Here is a 15636-nt window from a genome sequence, read left to right on the forward strand (position 1 = left end):
CACTTCTTGTGCACTGTGTTACACAAGCGGCTCATGTAGCACATCTAGCAGGACATATAAAGATGCACAAATGTCACGGAAAGCGCTAGCCTGAGCGTCGCACACGCAAAAGATGGTGACACCTTCACGACAAAACTACCATAAATTCTGGACTATAGGGCGCACCTTTGTATAGGCCGCACCTCCTCATTTTTAAAAGAAATTGTGCATGAGTAACCCGCACTTGTTTATGAGCTGCGGGTGTCCCTGTTGAAATATGAGATATCACCGCAGAAAGATGCTACAGGAAAGATTTTTTTTTAAACTTTTAATCAAATAATTGACAGTCACACGTAACACAAATACCGAACTTGCGTGCAGCAGCTCTATTTCCTTCTTCTACAGCCAGACCGACTACTTTCAACTTGAAAGCTGCATCGAATGCATTCCTGCGAGTCTTTTTCATGACGGTTGTGTGTGTGTGTGTGTGTGTGTGTGTGTGTGTGCAAAAAGCGCAAAACAGACAATTAGAAGAGTTATCGAAAGTGGATTTGCCAAAACGGTTTTGTTTGTGACGGTGTTGGCGGAAGGAAGCTACCGTAATTATCCTCTATAAAAAGACGGTAAATTAGCCACTTTGTCGTTAGAGCCGCACTTCTCAAAGCGTGTAGGAAAAAAAAGCAGCGGCTTATAGGCCGAAATTTACGGTAATTCTTCAGCCTCGGTATCTTTTTCGGTCTAATTTAATAAGACAGGTGAAAAATCTGCGATACTTTGAGCCTCGTAGCGTCTAATTGAAAATATAAATTGACTGTATGATGATTTTGGAAATAAAGGCAGCGTCGCTCCGCTCTGCGAAAGGTTATAAAACTACCAGTAGCTCTCTAATGACCTCGGAACGGCTCTTTTTGTTTAGTCCATTTAAACACAACTCAGACTGACTAATTATCACCAGGCCGCCGTCGATGTCACCTCCTCCTCTCCCTGCAAGTCGAACTGCCAGCCTTTACCGGAAAGACTTTGCTCTGATGAAGGTTGACGTTGGCGCTGGGCAGCTCCGGTATCTCCTCCACCCCAGACGCTCGAGGCTTATCTTTCACCGGAATTCGTCGGCGCTGCTTCGGGGAGGGGAAAAAAACGACGTGGGCGTACGTGTTCCTCTATTCCCGAGACACCGCCGGGAGCCCAATAAATCTCGTCCGCGAGCCGCTGCGGATCCTTCGCGTCGTCCTGCGGTGCAAAACTCCGCAACGGCGAGGCTGATGAGAAAAGACGAGCTCAGCACAGCTCGGAGTGAATAGTCTGCTTTAGCGAGTCAGCAGGAGGGGAACCATTTGAATAAAATCCCGTATTTCTTCCGAAATACCAAATCTCTATATTTTTTTTTTCCTCTTTCTAGCCACATTGTGGAGGGATAATTTCTCGATGATGCTATTTATTGGATTTTTTTTTTTTTTTTTTTTTTACATTTTAATAAGAACCCAGCTGACGCCCGATGCCAGTTTACATCGGAAACACTTATTTCAAGGGATGGGACTGAAGCTCAAATTTAATTTAAAATGACAAAGTAAATGAGAGAAAAGTCCAGTGGGGTGGACCATGTTATTTCAGTGAAAAGCACAGCTTGAAAAAAAAAAAAAACAACCCGTGATATTTAATTCGGACTTTTCTCTCATTTCATTACCGTAATTTCCGGACGATAAGCTGTGCCTTATTTCATGTAAACCATACCATACCATGTTATTTTTGTGAAAAGCACAACTTAAAAAAAAAAAAAACAGTAGATATTTCCCCTTATTTCGGAAGTACCGTAATTTCCAGACGATAAGCGGCGACTTTTTCCACGTAAACAACGATGCGGCTAATATGTGGACTTTTTTGGGTGTGGGATGCTAACAAGCTTCAAAGTGCAGCTTAAAAAAAACAAAACAAAACAAAAAAAAAACAACCTGTAGATATCACCCCTTAATTCGGAAGTACCGTAAAATCCGTACGATAAGCCGCGACTTTTTTCACGTAAACAACAATGCGGCTAATAATTGGACTTTTTTGGGTGTGGGATGCTAACAAAGCTTCAAAGTGCAGCTTAAAAAAACAAAACAAACAAAAAAAAACAACCTGTAGATATCACCCCTTAATTCGGAAGTACCGTAAAATCCGTACGATAAGCCGCGACTTTTTTCACGTAAACAACAATGCGGCTAATAATTGGACTTTTTTGGGTGGGGGACGCTAATGAGCTTCACGCCGCTAAAACGTTTATCCTCGTCACATTGGAAATTCTAAATCCGTTCAAGTCCAACACCGAAGAAGACAACTTTGACGGTTTTAGCACGCGGGAGGAAGCCCGAGATAGCGAACAGCTAGCGGTTTACATTGAGGTGCGCTCAATAGTCCGTAAATTACGGTAATTAAATGAGAGAAAAGTCCAGTGGGGTGGACCATACCATGTAATTTTTGTGAAAAGCACAGCTTAACTCTCATATCATGAGGGTTAAAAAAAAAAACAACAACCTGTAGATATCACCCCTTAATTCGGAAGTACCGTAAAATCCGTACGATAATTCCTCTCCATTCAGCCGCCGGCAACCATAAAAACCTATCTTTAACCTAAAAAAAAAAAAAAAAAAACTGTGCAATTTTTCATTTCACTGTGCAATATTCAGAACTGTGCAATATTTCATTTCATAACAGCTACACTACAATTATTGTGCACTCCTTACCTCACTTGTTACTAAGACACTTTATAGTTTTATCACTTGTTTACGAAGACACTTTATAGTTTCACTGAGACACTTTATAGTTGAAAGTTTATTTTTATTTCTAATTCTGCCTTTTTCTTTTTATTATTTATTACTGTTATATTTTCTGTAACTCTGGCACAACAATTTCCTTCGGGATTAATAAAGTTGTTCTTATCTTATCTCATAAGCCGTGACTTTTTTCACGTAAACAACGATGCGGCTAATAATTGGACTTTTTAGGGTGTGGGACGCTAACAAGCTTCAAAGTGCAGCTTAAAACAAAATAAAAAATAAAAACAACCTGTAGATATCACCCCTTCATTCGGGAAGTATATACATCCCGCCATTGACTATTGGGTCTCATGAGCGCCACGTGTAGCGCAGAGTTTGTCGGAAGAGTTCGGTCCAAACGTCCCGGTTGACCCGGCGGCGGCGTTTGGGTGCAGCATGCGATGGGCCGTAGCACCGACATCCGTCCGGGACTCCGTGCCTCTTGCATCATTTTTGTATCTTTTCTAACGTGGCCGTCAAACCACCTGTTCGTACGGTCACTTCTCTACATCTTCTCTGGTTTTTCTCTCTCTCTTTCCATCTGACTCACCCTTCTTTCTCTTTCTCTTTCCCGCCCTGGGTCATCACGGAACACGTTGTTCCTTCCTTCAAAGTGTACGAGCTGCCGGCTAAGCGCTGCCTTTTCATGCTGTTTTTTTTTTTTTTTTTTTTATGCAAGACTGCGGTTGTTTTGTTTGACAGGAGGGGATGACAGCGCTACACCACATGATTTGCCGCAACCCCCCGTTTTTATTTAACCTCCGGGGAAGTGGATTTTACAATGGCGGGTGATGATGAGACATGTGGAGGAAGCACAAAAATCCTCTTCATGGCCCAATTTTTTTTTTTTTTTTTTTTTCCGGTTTGTCAAGAGAGGATATGTAGATTACTCGGTCGCTCGAGGCATCCGATCGCAATTAGTTCTGCATTGATCATAATTTCGGTGATTACGGCCCATCGTTTTATCGCACATAAATATTATAAGCCCGTGGAAGTTCATGTGGACTGTCAAGGTTACAATAAATAATACTTTACTGGCTGTTAATGGGATGTTCTTCTGTTTTGTGCGTTGTTAGCTGAATAGCTATTTATATAGGAGTTCTTTTAATTTGACCTAAAAGTTTTAGGGCAATAGTCCGGATCACATGATGTGCCATTTTCACCCAGGGGTGAAAAGCAGGGTGAAAGTAGGACGGCCTCCAAACAAGCCGTTCTTAATCTCTTCATTCATTTTCACGGTATTATAGAAGCCATTTAATCATTTAAATCAGATCATAATTATTTCATCACTTAATTAGTTATTATGACTGCAGGGTCACGGTGGCAGCAGCTTCAGGTTGCTACTGTTAGCCCAGGCGACTACTGGTCAGAATGAATGCGGTTTCAGTCCCTGAGCAAATACTGCTTCTGTAGTACGCTTTTTTTTTTTTTTTTTGGCGTGGAATCACACTGCTGCTCACGAGCGGTCACTTCTGCCCTCAGTCTAGTTTCCCTACTACCCTTTCCCATGCCCTCATTGCACGGCTCATCAACTACGTTCCCCTGTAGTTACTACCATTCTGCACATCTAAGTTCTTAAAAATTGGCAGCCGCACACTCCTCCTCCCATCCTCGGGCATCCTGTAACTCTCTAAGATCCTGTGGAACAAATTAGGCAGAAACTCTACTGCCGGGTGTCCTAGTGACTCACGTACGTCCACAGGACCAACTGCCTTTCCACCCTTCCTCCTCACTTCACCTTCTCTGGCACTTCCTGGTCCACAACGGTCACCTCCTCTATTCTTCATTCCCCTCCTTAATCAACGTAAAGTACTCTTGCCATCTTCTCGTCACTCTTCTAGCGCCCGTAACGTCCTTCCAATTTCTATCGCGTTGTTTCACCAATTTCTATAAATCATCTCCCTTCTTGCTGTCCGGCCGAGCATACAAGTCATCGTATGCCATTTGTTTGGCCTCTGCCAACTCTACCTTCACCTTGTGCTGCATCTCCCTGCACTCCTGTCTGCTCTTGCGCTTCCTCGTTCCACCACCAAGTCACCTTATCTACATTCCTTCCAGATGACACACCCTTCTACCTGCCTCCCCGATTACATTAGCCGCAGTTGACAAGTCATCTGGAAGCTCCTTCTGACCGCCCAGCGCCTTCCTCAGCTCCTCCCATAAAATCACCCTTTTTCAGCTTCAGCCTCTTTCTCTTCTGTTTTGCATTTTGCCTCCTTCATCTTCTTTGCTACCACAGTCATCCTACACACCACCATCCTATGCTGTCTGGTTAGACACTCACCTACCACTACTTTGCGGTCACTAATCTCCTGCAGATTACATCCTGTGGGCTCCTTCTATAAGTTACCCTGAGTGCTTGTTTCTTCTGGAAGACAGTATTGCCGTACTGTCTGCAAAGTCACCCCCCATCCCTCCAGGATACCAGATCTGCCCATCACTTCTTCATCACCTCTATTGCCTGCACCAACATGTCCACTGAAGTCTGCACCAATTACCACTCTCACACCTCTGGGGTTATTCTGCATCACTTCTCCTGACTCACCCCAGAATTTTTCTTTGTCCTCTTGAAACTGGAATCCCGCCCCTCAAGTTTCTAGCCTTGCGACTTTTCCACCTGCACTCCTGGACACACAGTACATCTACCTTCCTTCTTCCGCATCATGCTAACCAACTCTATAGCATTTCCTGTCATGGTCCCAACATTCACAGTCCCTACTCCTGAGTCCTGGACTCTTGCCTCTTCTTCTTCTTCGCCCCAGTTTCCACCCGTACCATGTGGGTTCCAGCCTCAGCTGAGCCGGTATGGAAGTCAAAGGTTTGAAGCAGTCTGGTGTAAGTTTTCCATCGGTTGCCCTTCCTGGCGCAGCCTCCTGGAGTTACCCGGCTTTGTAACCCCTTTGCATTTGCTAAAACATCTTCCCATCGCTCTTCTTATCCGCACTGCTGCTGCGGCGCAACAGTGACATTTACCAGCTCCTGATAGTTTGGAGTCAGGCTGCCGCCGTCGCTGCTCTACACATACTTAAAAAAAAAAAACCAAACTGCAATGACGCGTCCTCACCTTGTCACTTTCTCCCCCGTTTGCTATGTAACCGATAGCGGTATCTCAACTGACCTCCTCAGGGGTCGACACCTGGGCCCAACGCCCGGCCCGGGTTATAAACAGAAAACGCTGATGCCTTGTAAGTTAAAGATAAATACCCAAACGGTTATTTCCAAATAAGAAAACCCACACCTCGAGCTATTTCGCTGTAAAACCAGCCATCTCTCTTACTGAAACCCAACTTTCGACAGCATCGTGCGACGAAGAGGACCCCCATCCCTCGAATGTCAGGAGGATGTAATTGTCATTCCGGCTTCGCGTGCGTCCGGTATGTCCGTTGCATCCGCATCAGAAGCGCGTCACTTACAGACGGCAGACGTCTCTCGGAGGAGGAGGAGGAGGAAGAAGAGGAGGAGGAGGAGGACGGCTAGCGGAGCCACGACGAGGACGTTTGCTGACGCACCTGCTTTTCCGCCCCACCTTTTTGACGCTTGACGCGTTTCCTTTCCTATCGGGGCTTTTTCATCACCTTCTGCTCGCGCACTCCTCTAAACCAAACCAAACCAAAGACAAAGGCTCACCTGGACAATCTCCAGCAAGCTACCAAACTAGCTTGCCGACCTGAGCCGGCTGGCTGGCTAGCTGGGCTCTCAAAACTTCAGATCCCGACGGCAACCTGAGCAGGCTGGCTGGCTGGCTAGCTAGCTAGCCGGCTAGCCTCTCGAAACTCTGGATCTCGACGGTGACCTGAGCTGGCTGGCTAGCTAGCTAGCCGGCAACCTGAGCCGGCTGGCTGGCTAGCTGGGCTCTTGAAACTCCAGATCCCGACAGTGACCTGAGCAGGCTGGCTGGCTGGCTGGCTAGCTAGCCGGCTAGCCTCTCGAAACTCTGGATCTCGACGGTGACCTGAGCTGGCTGGCTAGCTAGCTAGCCGGCGACCTGAGCCGGCTGGCTAGCTAGCTGGGCTCTCGAAACTCCATATCCCGACGGCAACCTGAGCAGGCTGGCTGGCTGGCCAGCTAGCCGGCTAGCCTCTCGAAACTCCGGATCCCGATGGCGCCTAGCAAGACGGCATTTCCATCGGCCGAAATCTTCTTGCTCCTCCTGCTCCACCATCTCTCCCTCCACCAAAAATCCATCTCTGACATCCAGCTCCAACACTCGCCTCCTCTCAGCTGCACACCGGCGAAGCTCCTCCAGCTCGTCCCTGGACTGGCGCTCATCGCCACACTCTGCAATTATGGACTTCTTCCCAATAATTCTGTGTATGTTCTGTTCCTTCTGTTTTTTACTTGTGAAGCGTCTTTGAGTGTCATGAAAAGCGCTATAAAAATCCCATGTATTATTATTATTATTATTATTATTATCGCAACCTTTCCCACATACCAGGATCTACCCTGCGTCGGGCCGACCCTTACAACCTTCTTCCTCTCTTCTGCAGCCGCTCCACTTAGGAGTGTTAAAGCCAAACATGACAGTTGCACATTCCTCTTTTCACTTTCGCTCTGACCGTCCGTCCGTCTGTGCGTGTGAAATGCTAAGTGACGTTTTTTTTTTTTTTTTTTGTTTTGTTTTGAAAGCTCCGGAGAGCCTGCGAGAGGACGAGTCGTCCATAAACACACACACACACACACACACACGCGGTCACGACCGCCACAGGTGGCGTCCAGCTTCTGCCGACGTCATTTAACGGTCGTCCGAAATACGCCTGTGCGAAAAAACGTTCCCCCCCCCCTCTTTTGTGTGCGATATCGTCGTCGCAAGCGCTTATATTTTCAAAGCGACGACTCAATCGTTTGAAAAATCCGGCGGCGTGATGGACGGATCCCGTCGCGCCGCCTCCCGCTCATCCTCGAAAAACCTCCTAATGGCTCCGACCTCGGACAAGGTCCCTGCTCTCCCCGCTAAATAATTCATGGCTACAGAGTGACTGTCTGATTTGCCGTCTCTCTTTTCTGCACCGCCAAGACTTCGCCAAACTTCTCCACCTGAGTCTCGCAGAGGCGCCGGCACGATCAATTTTGCATGGCGATTTTTTTTTTTTTTTTTTTTTTTTTTTTTAAAGTGCACGCTACACAACGATGGGGGGGGGGAGGTCACCAGTCTGCGCGGACGTGTCTGGAAATGAATATTTACGTGGGGCTAAATAAGCGGTTTAGTCACAGGACGGTGACTCACTATCCAGAGGACGGGACGGACGGTTCGATAGAACAGATGCCGCCTCTGTTTTTTTTTTTTTTTTTGTGTGTTTTTGCGGTGGTGGTGGTGGTGGTGGGGGGGGACGGAGCTAATAAAAAAATTGCTTCTCCGCTTCCAGGCTACGCCTTCCTGCTGTTCCAGGAGGAGACCTCCGTGCAGGCCCTGATCGACGCCTGCATCGAGGAGGACGGAAAGCTCTACCTGTGCGTGTCCAGTCCCACCATCAAGGACAAACCGGTGAGGTTTTTATGAAATTTTTGAACCCCTTTTTGGTCAAAATTTAATCTGAAAGATGGCGTTGGTTCACCGGTTTGCGCCTCACAGCAAGAAGGTCCCTGGTTTGATTCCCGATTCTGTGTGGAGTTTGCATGTTCTCCTCATGCACGCTTGGGTTTCCTCCGGTTTCCTCCCGCAGTCCAAAAACATGCAGTAGGTTCAGTGTTCATCAGTAAAATAATTGCCTAAGTTTTTTTTTTTTTTTTTTTTTTTTTTTTTTTTTTTTTTCGGAAAACACAAAAAATTTGCAAAAAAAAACACGTTTTTATGAAGTATTTGACAATATATAAAATTTACATTCAGAGAACACCCTTTTTACTCTAAATTTTGAGTCATTTGATTCAAATTCATTCATATAATAAATATATTAATATAATTATATATTAATTCAAACTATATATATATATATAGTATATTATTTTAATGCTAATCCTTTTTTTATTATTTTATTTTTTTATTCTATTTATTCATTCTATTTATTCATTTATTTTATTCACAGATATTTAAGATATATTTTCAGCAAAAATATTTTATTCACAGATTTTTGAGATATATTTTCGGTAAAAATATTTTATTCACAGATTTTGAAGATATATTTTCAGTAAAAATATTTTATTCACAGATTTTGAAGATATATTTTCGGTAAAAATATTGTATTCACAGATATTTAAAATATATTTTCAGCAAAAATATTTTATTCACAGATTTTTGAGATATATTTTCGGTAAAAATATTTTATTCACAGATTTTTAAGATATATTTTCAGTAAAAATATTTTATTCACAGATTTTGAAGATATATTTTCGGTAAAAATATTGTATTCACAGATATTTAAAATATATTTTCAGCAAAAATATTTTATTCACAGATTTTTGAGATATATTTTCGGTAAAAATATTTTATTCACAGATTTTTAAGATATATTTTCGGTAAAAATATTTTGTTCACAGATTTTGAAGATATATTTTCGGTAAAAATATTGTATTCACAGATATTTAAAATATATTTTCAGCAAAAATATTTTATTCACAGATTTTTGAGATATATTTTCGGTAAAAATATTTTATTCACAGATTTTTAAGATATATTTTCGGTAAAAATATTTTATTCACAGATTTTGAAGATATATTTTCGGTAAAAATATTGTATTCACAGATATTTAAAATATATTTTCAGCAAAAATATTTTATTCACAGATTTTTGAGATATATTTTCGGTAAAAATATTTTATTCACAGATTTTTAAGATATATTTTCGGTAAAAATATTTTGTTCACAGATTTTGAAGATATATTTTCGGTAAAAATATTGTATTCACAGATATTTAAAATATATTTTCAGCAAAAATATTTTATTCACAGATTTTTGAGATATATTTTCGGTAAAAATATTTTATTCACAGATTTTTAAGATATATTTTCGGTAAAAATATTTTATTCACAGATTTTGAAGATATATTTTCGGTAAAAATATTGTATTCACAGATATTTAAAATATATTTTCAGCAAAAATATTTTATTCACAGATTTTTGAGATATATTTTCGGTAAAAATATTTTATTCACAGATTTTTAAGATATATTTTCGGTAAAAATATTTTGTTCACAGATTTTGAAGATATATTTTCGGTAAAAATATTGTATTCACAGATATTTAAAATATATTTTCAGCAAAAATATTTTATTCACAGATTTTTGAGATATATTTTCGGTAAAAATATTTTATTCACAGATTTTTAAGATATATTTTCGGTAAAAATATTTTATTCACAGATTTTGAAGATATATTTTCGGTAAAAATATTGTATTCACAGATATTTAAAATATATTTTCAGTAAAAATGTTTTAAACTCTTTTGAGGGAGTTTTATTCCCCGTACCGCTTACGTCTAAGTTTGGGGATTTTTTTTTATTTTTTTTTTTAATAAAGCAGCCGCCTGCCCGCTCGCCGTTCATTGGAGACCCCAAATTGTGAATAAGAGAGTGAACAGTCGGAAAAAATGTGAATATTAGCAATGAACTCAATAGAAAAACAATGCATTTCCTAGTTATTCTCGCTTACATAATATTGTCGAGCTACTGAAATCCTCAGTCAACATGTCATTCTCACTTTGTAAAGTCAAAAGTAAAAAAATATATCCGTTTTCAGGAAACGTGACCGGTTCATTTAAAGCGCTTCCAACCGCATTATATCCAAATTCCCTCCGACGACGTGCTTTTTCTTTTTCCGCCGCAGGTCCAGATCCGTCCGTGGAACCTGAGCGACAGCGACTTCGTCATGGACGGCTCCCAGCCCCTGGACCCCCGCAAAACCATCTTCGTAGGGGGGGTGCCGCGGCCTCTGCGCGCAGGTAGCCAATTTCAACGGGATATGGTTTGATCCCCTGCCCCCGTAGCGCCCGTAAAAAAAAAAAAAAAAAAACCCTCCCTCGGAGGGTTTGACTGGCAGCGAGCGCCGGGGCTCTAATGAAAGTTCTCCGCGGGAGAAAGAAATCCTGCGCTTGGGTTTCCAGGATGTGGGCCAAGTGCTCGTCATGTTAAGTATTCATGGTGTAATGGAAGGACCGGGCCGGTTCTCGGGGTAAACATTGCATAGCGTGTCTGCAGTGTCAGCCCGGCTTATTTTAACAGCGGTTTAAGGTCGATGTTTTAGCCGGTAGCGCAGTTTTTATTACGTTTGTCTTTTCCCTAAATGACCGTGAACTTAAATGTGACGGTGAGTCACAGTAAAACTTCCATCGTTGTGCGAGATTAAAAAATGGAATTGTTCGGAATGTATCGAAATTCTGAAAATCATAGAAATCGTTTTCTGATCCCTTTATTTTTTTTCTTATTCAAAATAATGCTCTTGTTTATGTAGCATTTTTTTGTTCCTAATTTTATTCTAAATTGGTCCTGATATTCAGGTGATTGATTCCCAATATTTAGAATATATTCTAGCAATTTTCTTCAATTTCTCACAAAATTTTCGCTCGATTTTAAATGTCTTTTTGCGCCTTTTGAAGCAAATGTCAAGAGTTATAGATTTTTTTTTTTCAAATTTCCTGGTTAAGTAAATTCTTATATTAAGGTTGGAAAAAAAGGGGCTCTGAATACAGCGATATATAATTCAGGTGTTTTTCTCTCGTAATTCTTTATTTTCTCATATTTCGTATTTGTGTATGTGGACCTCTTCAATTTGAATCGGAAAATATGAAAAACACGTGAATACGTGAGAAATCATTCAAAATAGGCATGGAAAAATATCACAGCGGCTTTATAAAAGCAGCAAAAATAGATCATGAAAAAAATAAAATAAAATGAAATGAAATAACATTATATACAATTCAGGTGTTTTTCACTCGTAACTCTTTTTTTTTTCTCATATTTCCATATTTGTGTATGTGGGCCTCTTCAATTTTAATCGGAAAATAAGAAATACACGTGAATACGTGAGAAATCATTCAAAATAGGCATGGAAAAATATCACAGCGGCTTTATAAAAGCAGCAAAATTAGAGAGTGAAATAAAATGAAATAAAATAAAAAAAAATGAAATGAAATAAAGTAACATAATATATAATTCAGGTGTTTTTCTCTCATTTTTTTTTTTTATTTTCTCATATTTCCATATTTGTGTACGTGGGCCTCTTCAATTATAACCGGAAAATAAGAAAAACACCTGAATACGTGAGAAATCATTCAAAATAGGCACGGAAAAATATGGCTTTCTAAAAGCAGCAAAAATAGATAGTAGAATAAAATGAAATAAAATAAAATGAAATGAAATGAAATAAATCAAAATAAATCAAGAATAGAATAAAATGGAATGAAATAAAATAAATCAAAATAAATTAAGTATAAAATGAAATAAAATTTTAAAAACTGGTTACGTTCCAATGTAAATGGATGGGAGTTAGTACGATGCAGAAATGGAGGATTCGGTTATTATTTACTTTTCTTGCGATGAAACGGGAAGTGTTTAGAATATTAGCAGGCCGTCCGACCGGTAACCGGGGCCGACTTTAACGCTTCTTTGTCCCCCTCGCCAGTGGAGCTGGCCATGATCATGGACCGGTTGTACGGCGGGGTTTGCTACGCCGGCATCGACACCGACCCGGAGCTGAAATACCCAAAGGGAGCCGGGCGGGTGGCTTTCTCCAATCAGCAGAGCTACATCGCCGCCATCAGCGCCCGCTTCGTTCAGCTGCAGCACAACGACATTGACAAAAGGGTGAGCGGGTTCGCGCGCTCCGCTCACGGCGTCCGCCGAGAGAAAGCGAGCGTTTCCACCGCAGCCGAGGTTTCTGCAGTCATTCCTATGGCACGCTGCAGATCCCATGTATCACAGCTTTCATTACGACGGGGCTCCGGCCAACTGCTCGGCGCAGCCTGCAATAATGGACGGCCTGCCCCGAATGTGTAATCACTCTGGCCTTCTGCTGCCGGAGCCCCGACAGATGTTTCCAGTTGCAGACACGCAGGGTTGCTTTAATTATAGTAGTTTCCTATATATGTATATATCCTCCCATGCCGCTGCTGTTTTCTGCCTCCCGGTTATTTCAGGAGCGACTGCCGCCCCCCCCCCTCCCACCACCACCACCACCACCACCCCAACCCGCCATCGCGACCCACAGAGACTGGTAGTCAGCCAGGGAGACGAGCCTCCGCAGGGCGGGTCGCCTCGCCACGCCGTCCCCCCGTCTCGCCGTGTTACCGCGATGGGAACCCGTCAAAATAACAACATCATTCACCCGCCGCCCCGTACGCCGCTTATCCCGCTCTCGGGGTCGCCGGGGTGCGGCGGCCAATCCCGGCTGACATTTGGCGAGAAGCGTGGGGGATTAACCTGGACCGGTCACCCGTCAATCACGGGGTCACGTACGGTGGCCTTGGGAAAATAATTGTCTTTTTTTTTTTTTTTTTTTTTTCTTATTTGGAAAACACAAAAAAATTAGCAAAAAAAAACCACCTGGGCATTTTTATTAAGTAGGTGACATTATATAAAATTAACATTCAGATAACGCCCTTTTTTTTACTGAATTTTGAGTCATTAATGTAATAAATGTATTTATATAATTATATATTAATTCAAATTATATATGTATAGTATATTATTTTGATGCTAATAATCATTTTTTTATTTATTTTTTTCATTCACAGATATTTAAAATATATTTTTGGTAAAATTATTTTAATCACAGATATTTGATTCAAATTCATTCATATAATGAGAGAGATGAGATGAGAGCAACTTTATTTATCCCGAAGGAAATTGTTGTGCCAGAGTTTCAAGTAAAAACATAACAGTCATAGATAATAGTAGGTAATAATTGTAGTATAATAGTAGTAATAAATAGTAAGTAGTAATACGTAGTAATGAATATATTTATATAATTTTATATTCATTCAAACTACTTATAGTCATATAGTTTATTATTTTAATGCTAATCCTTTTTTATTATTTTATTTTTTTTACTCACAGATATTTAAAATATATTTTCGGCAAAAATATTTTATTCACAGATATTTAAAATATTTTTTTGGTAAAAATATTTTATTCACAGATATTTAAGATATATTTTCGGTAAAAAAAAATGTATTCACAGATATTTCAAATATATTTTCGGTAAAAATATTTTATTCACAGATATTTAAAATGTGTTTTCGGCAAAAATATTTTATTCACAGATATTTAAGATCTATTTTCACCAAAAATATTTTATTCACAGATATTTAAGATATATTTTCAGTAAAAATATTTTATTCACAGATATTTAAAATATATTTTCGGTAAAAATATTTTAACCTCTTTTGAGGGAGTTTTATTCCCCGTATTGCTCACGTCTTAAGTCTGGGGATTTTTTTTTTTTTTTTTTTTTTTTTTTTTTTTATATTTCCTAATTCCTCGCCCGCTTTACCTCCAGAGCTTAGTATTCAATAAAGCAGCCGCCTGCCCTTCTTCTCGCTCGCCGTGTTGGAAGCTGGACGGCGCACAGCGGCGTCTGCCGGCTTTAACGGAGGAGGGCCGCCTCCTGCTGCCGGGGGATTTGATAACCTTTCATTTTGTGGCCACACTATAACAAGGTTAGCATCCAACCCCGCCTGCCCGTGTGTCCCGGCGTATCCATGGCGACAGAGCTCTCATTTTCCCGTCTCCTGGCCGTTGGTCAAACTAATTTCTGCGGCGGACCGGAGGACACCTGCCGCAATCCGGGCCGGCTTTTCGGAAAATGGCAGGGAGATTAACCGTGGAGGGCTGCGTGCGGGCAAAAGCCGACCGGTCGATACGGTTGTTTTCACAGAACCTCAGAGCCGCGTTGACCTGCCTTTGTGCAGCCGGCGATCGATATCGGCGAAAAATCAATAGGCGGATTGGAACATCATCGAGAAGACAGTTGTTTTGTTTTTGTTTTGTTTTGTTTTGACTTCCACCTCGCAGTGGGAAGGTTTCTGGGTTTCCTCCCGCGGTCTGAAAACAGGATGGCGACTCTGTGACGTGAAAGATTTATATTTATTATCTACATGACACGTGTGTGTGTGAGAGGGTGAATGGTTTTGCGTGGTCTAAATCACGTGTCAAACTCAAGGCCCGCGGGCCAAATGTGGTCCGCCACGTCATTTTATGTGGCACAAATGCATGCGTTGACCATAAGCTGCATTTCCTACAATTCATTTTTCAACAAATGGAGTTGGGAAATTGAGAGAAAAGTTGCTGCAGATGAGAAGGCTGTTTTTAAGAAAGAGAGGTTTACATGTTTGTGCTTCGCGTTTCGAAGCAGCGTCGCTTGTCAAAGAGCACAAGCTACGTCGGTGTTTTGACGCTAAACACGGAGCTAAGTATGCTAAAGTTAGAAAAACAACAAATTGTCCGAGAATTAAAAGCCAAACTACGACGGCGGCAGAATGTGTTCACCAAAAAAACACTGCAGCGGTGAAAGCTAGCTTTGTAGCAGAGCAACTAGCAAACATTCAGTGATTTTAGTCGTTTATATGATGTGTATGAGAGGATGAACGGTAGTTTTTATATCTTTATATGACATGCGCTGACTGCAGGAATAGTATTATAGATAATAAATGAATGAATGAGGAACAAACAAGAAAAAAAATAATCACGTAATTGCAAAACTAGCTTTCAGCATCGTTATCTGACATTTTAATTCATTTTCTATTTTGTTATTTCAAAGAGTTTTGTCATTAGAACACAACCTTTTTTTTTTTTTTTTTGGCGTAACGGTTATATGCATGCATTAAAAGAGGCACGAAAAATGTAAACAGCGTAAGCACAGGAGAATAAAAAAAAAACAAAAACTCTTCACTCACAACCCTTTATCAGTCTCCTTTTAAGTTCCTCGTTTGACTCGAAT

General features: G+C 41.1%; 1 protein-coding gene across 1 annotated transcript in view; it reads left to right on the forward strand.

The window, feature by feature from the left end:
• Positions 1-15636, forward strand: part of cpeb3 (cytoplasmic polyadenylation element binding protein 3) — a 48254-nt gene that overhangs the window by 30257 nt on the left and 2361 nt on the right. Inside the window, 3 exon segments of the mRNA XM_086164403.1 lie at positions 8138-8256; positions 10528-10642; positions 12322-12503. Of these exon segments, the coding sequence (XP_086020529.1) occupies positions 8138-8256; positions 10528-10642; positions 12322-12503 (416 nt within the window).

This window comes from Fistularia commersonii, chromosome 2 (genome assembly GCF_037954325.1).
Source record: "Fistularia commersonii isolate RoL2024-O1a breed Wild chromosome 2, RoL_Fcom_v1.0, whole genome shotgun sequence".
NCBI classification, from domain to species: Eukaryota; Metazoa; Chordata; class Actinopteri; order Syngnathiformes; family Fistulariidae; genus Fistularia; species Fistularia commersonii.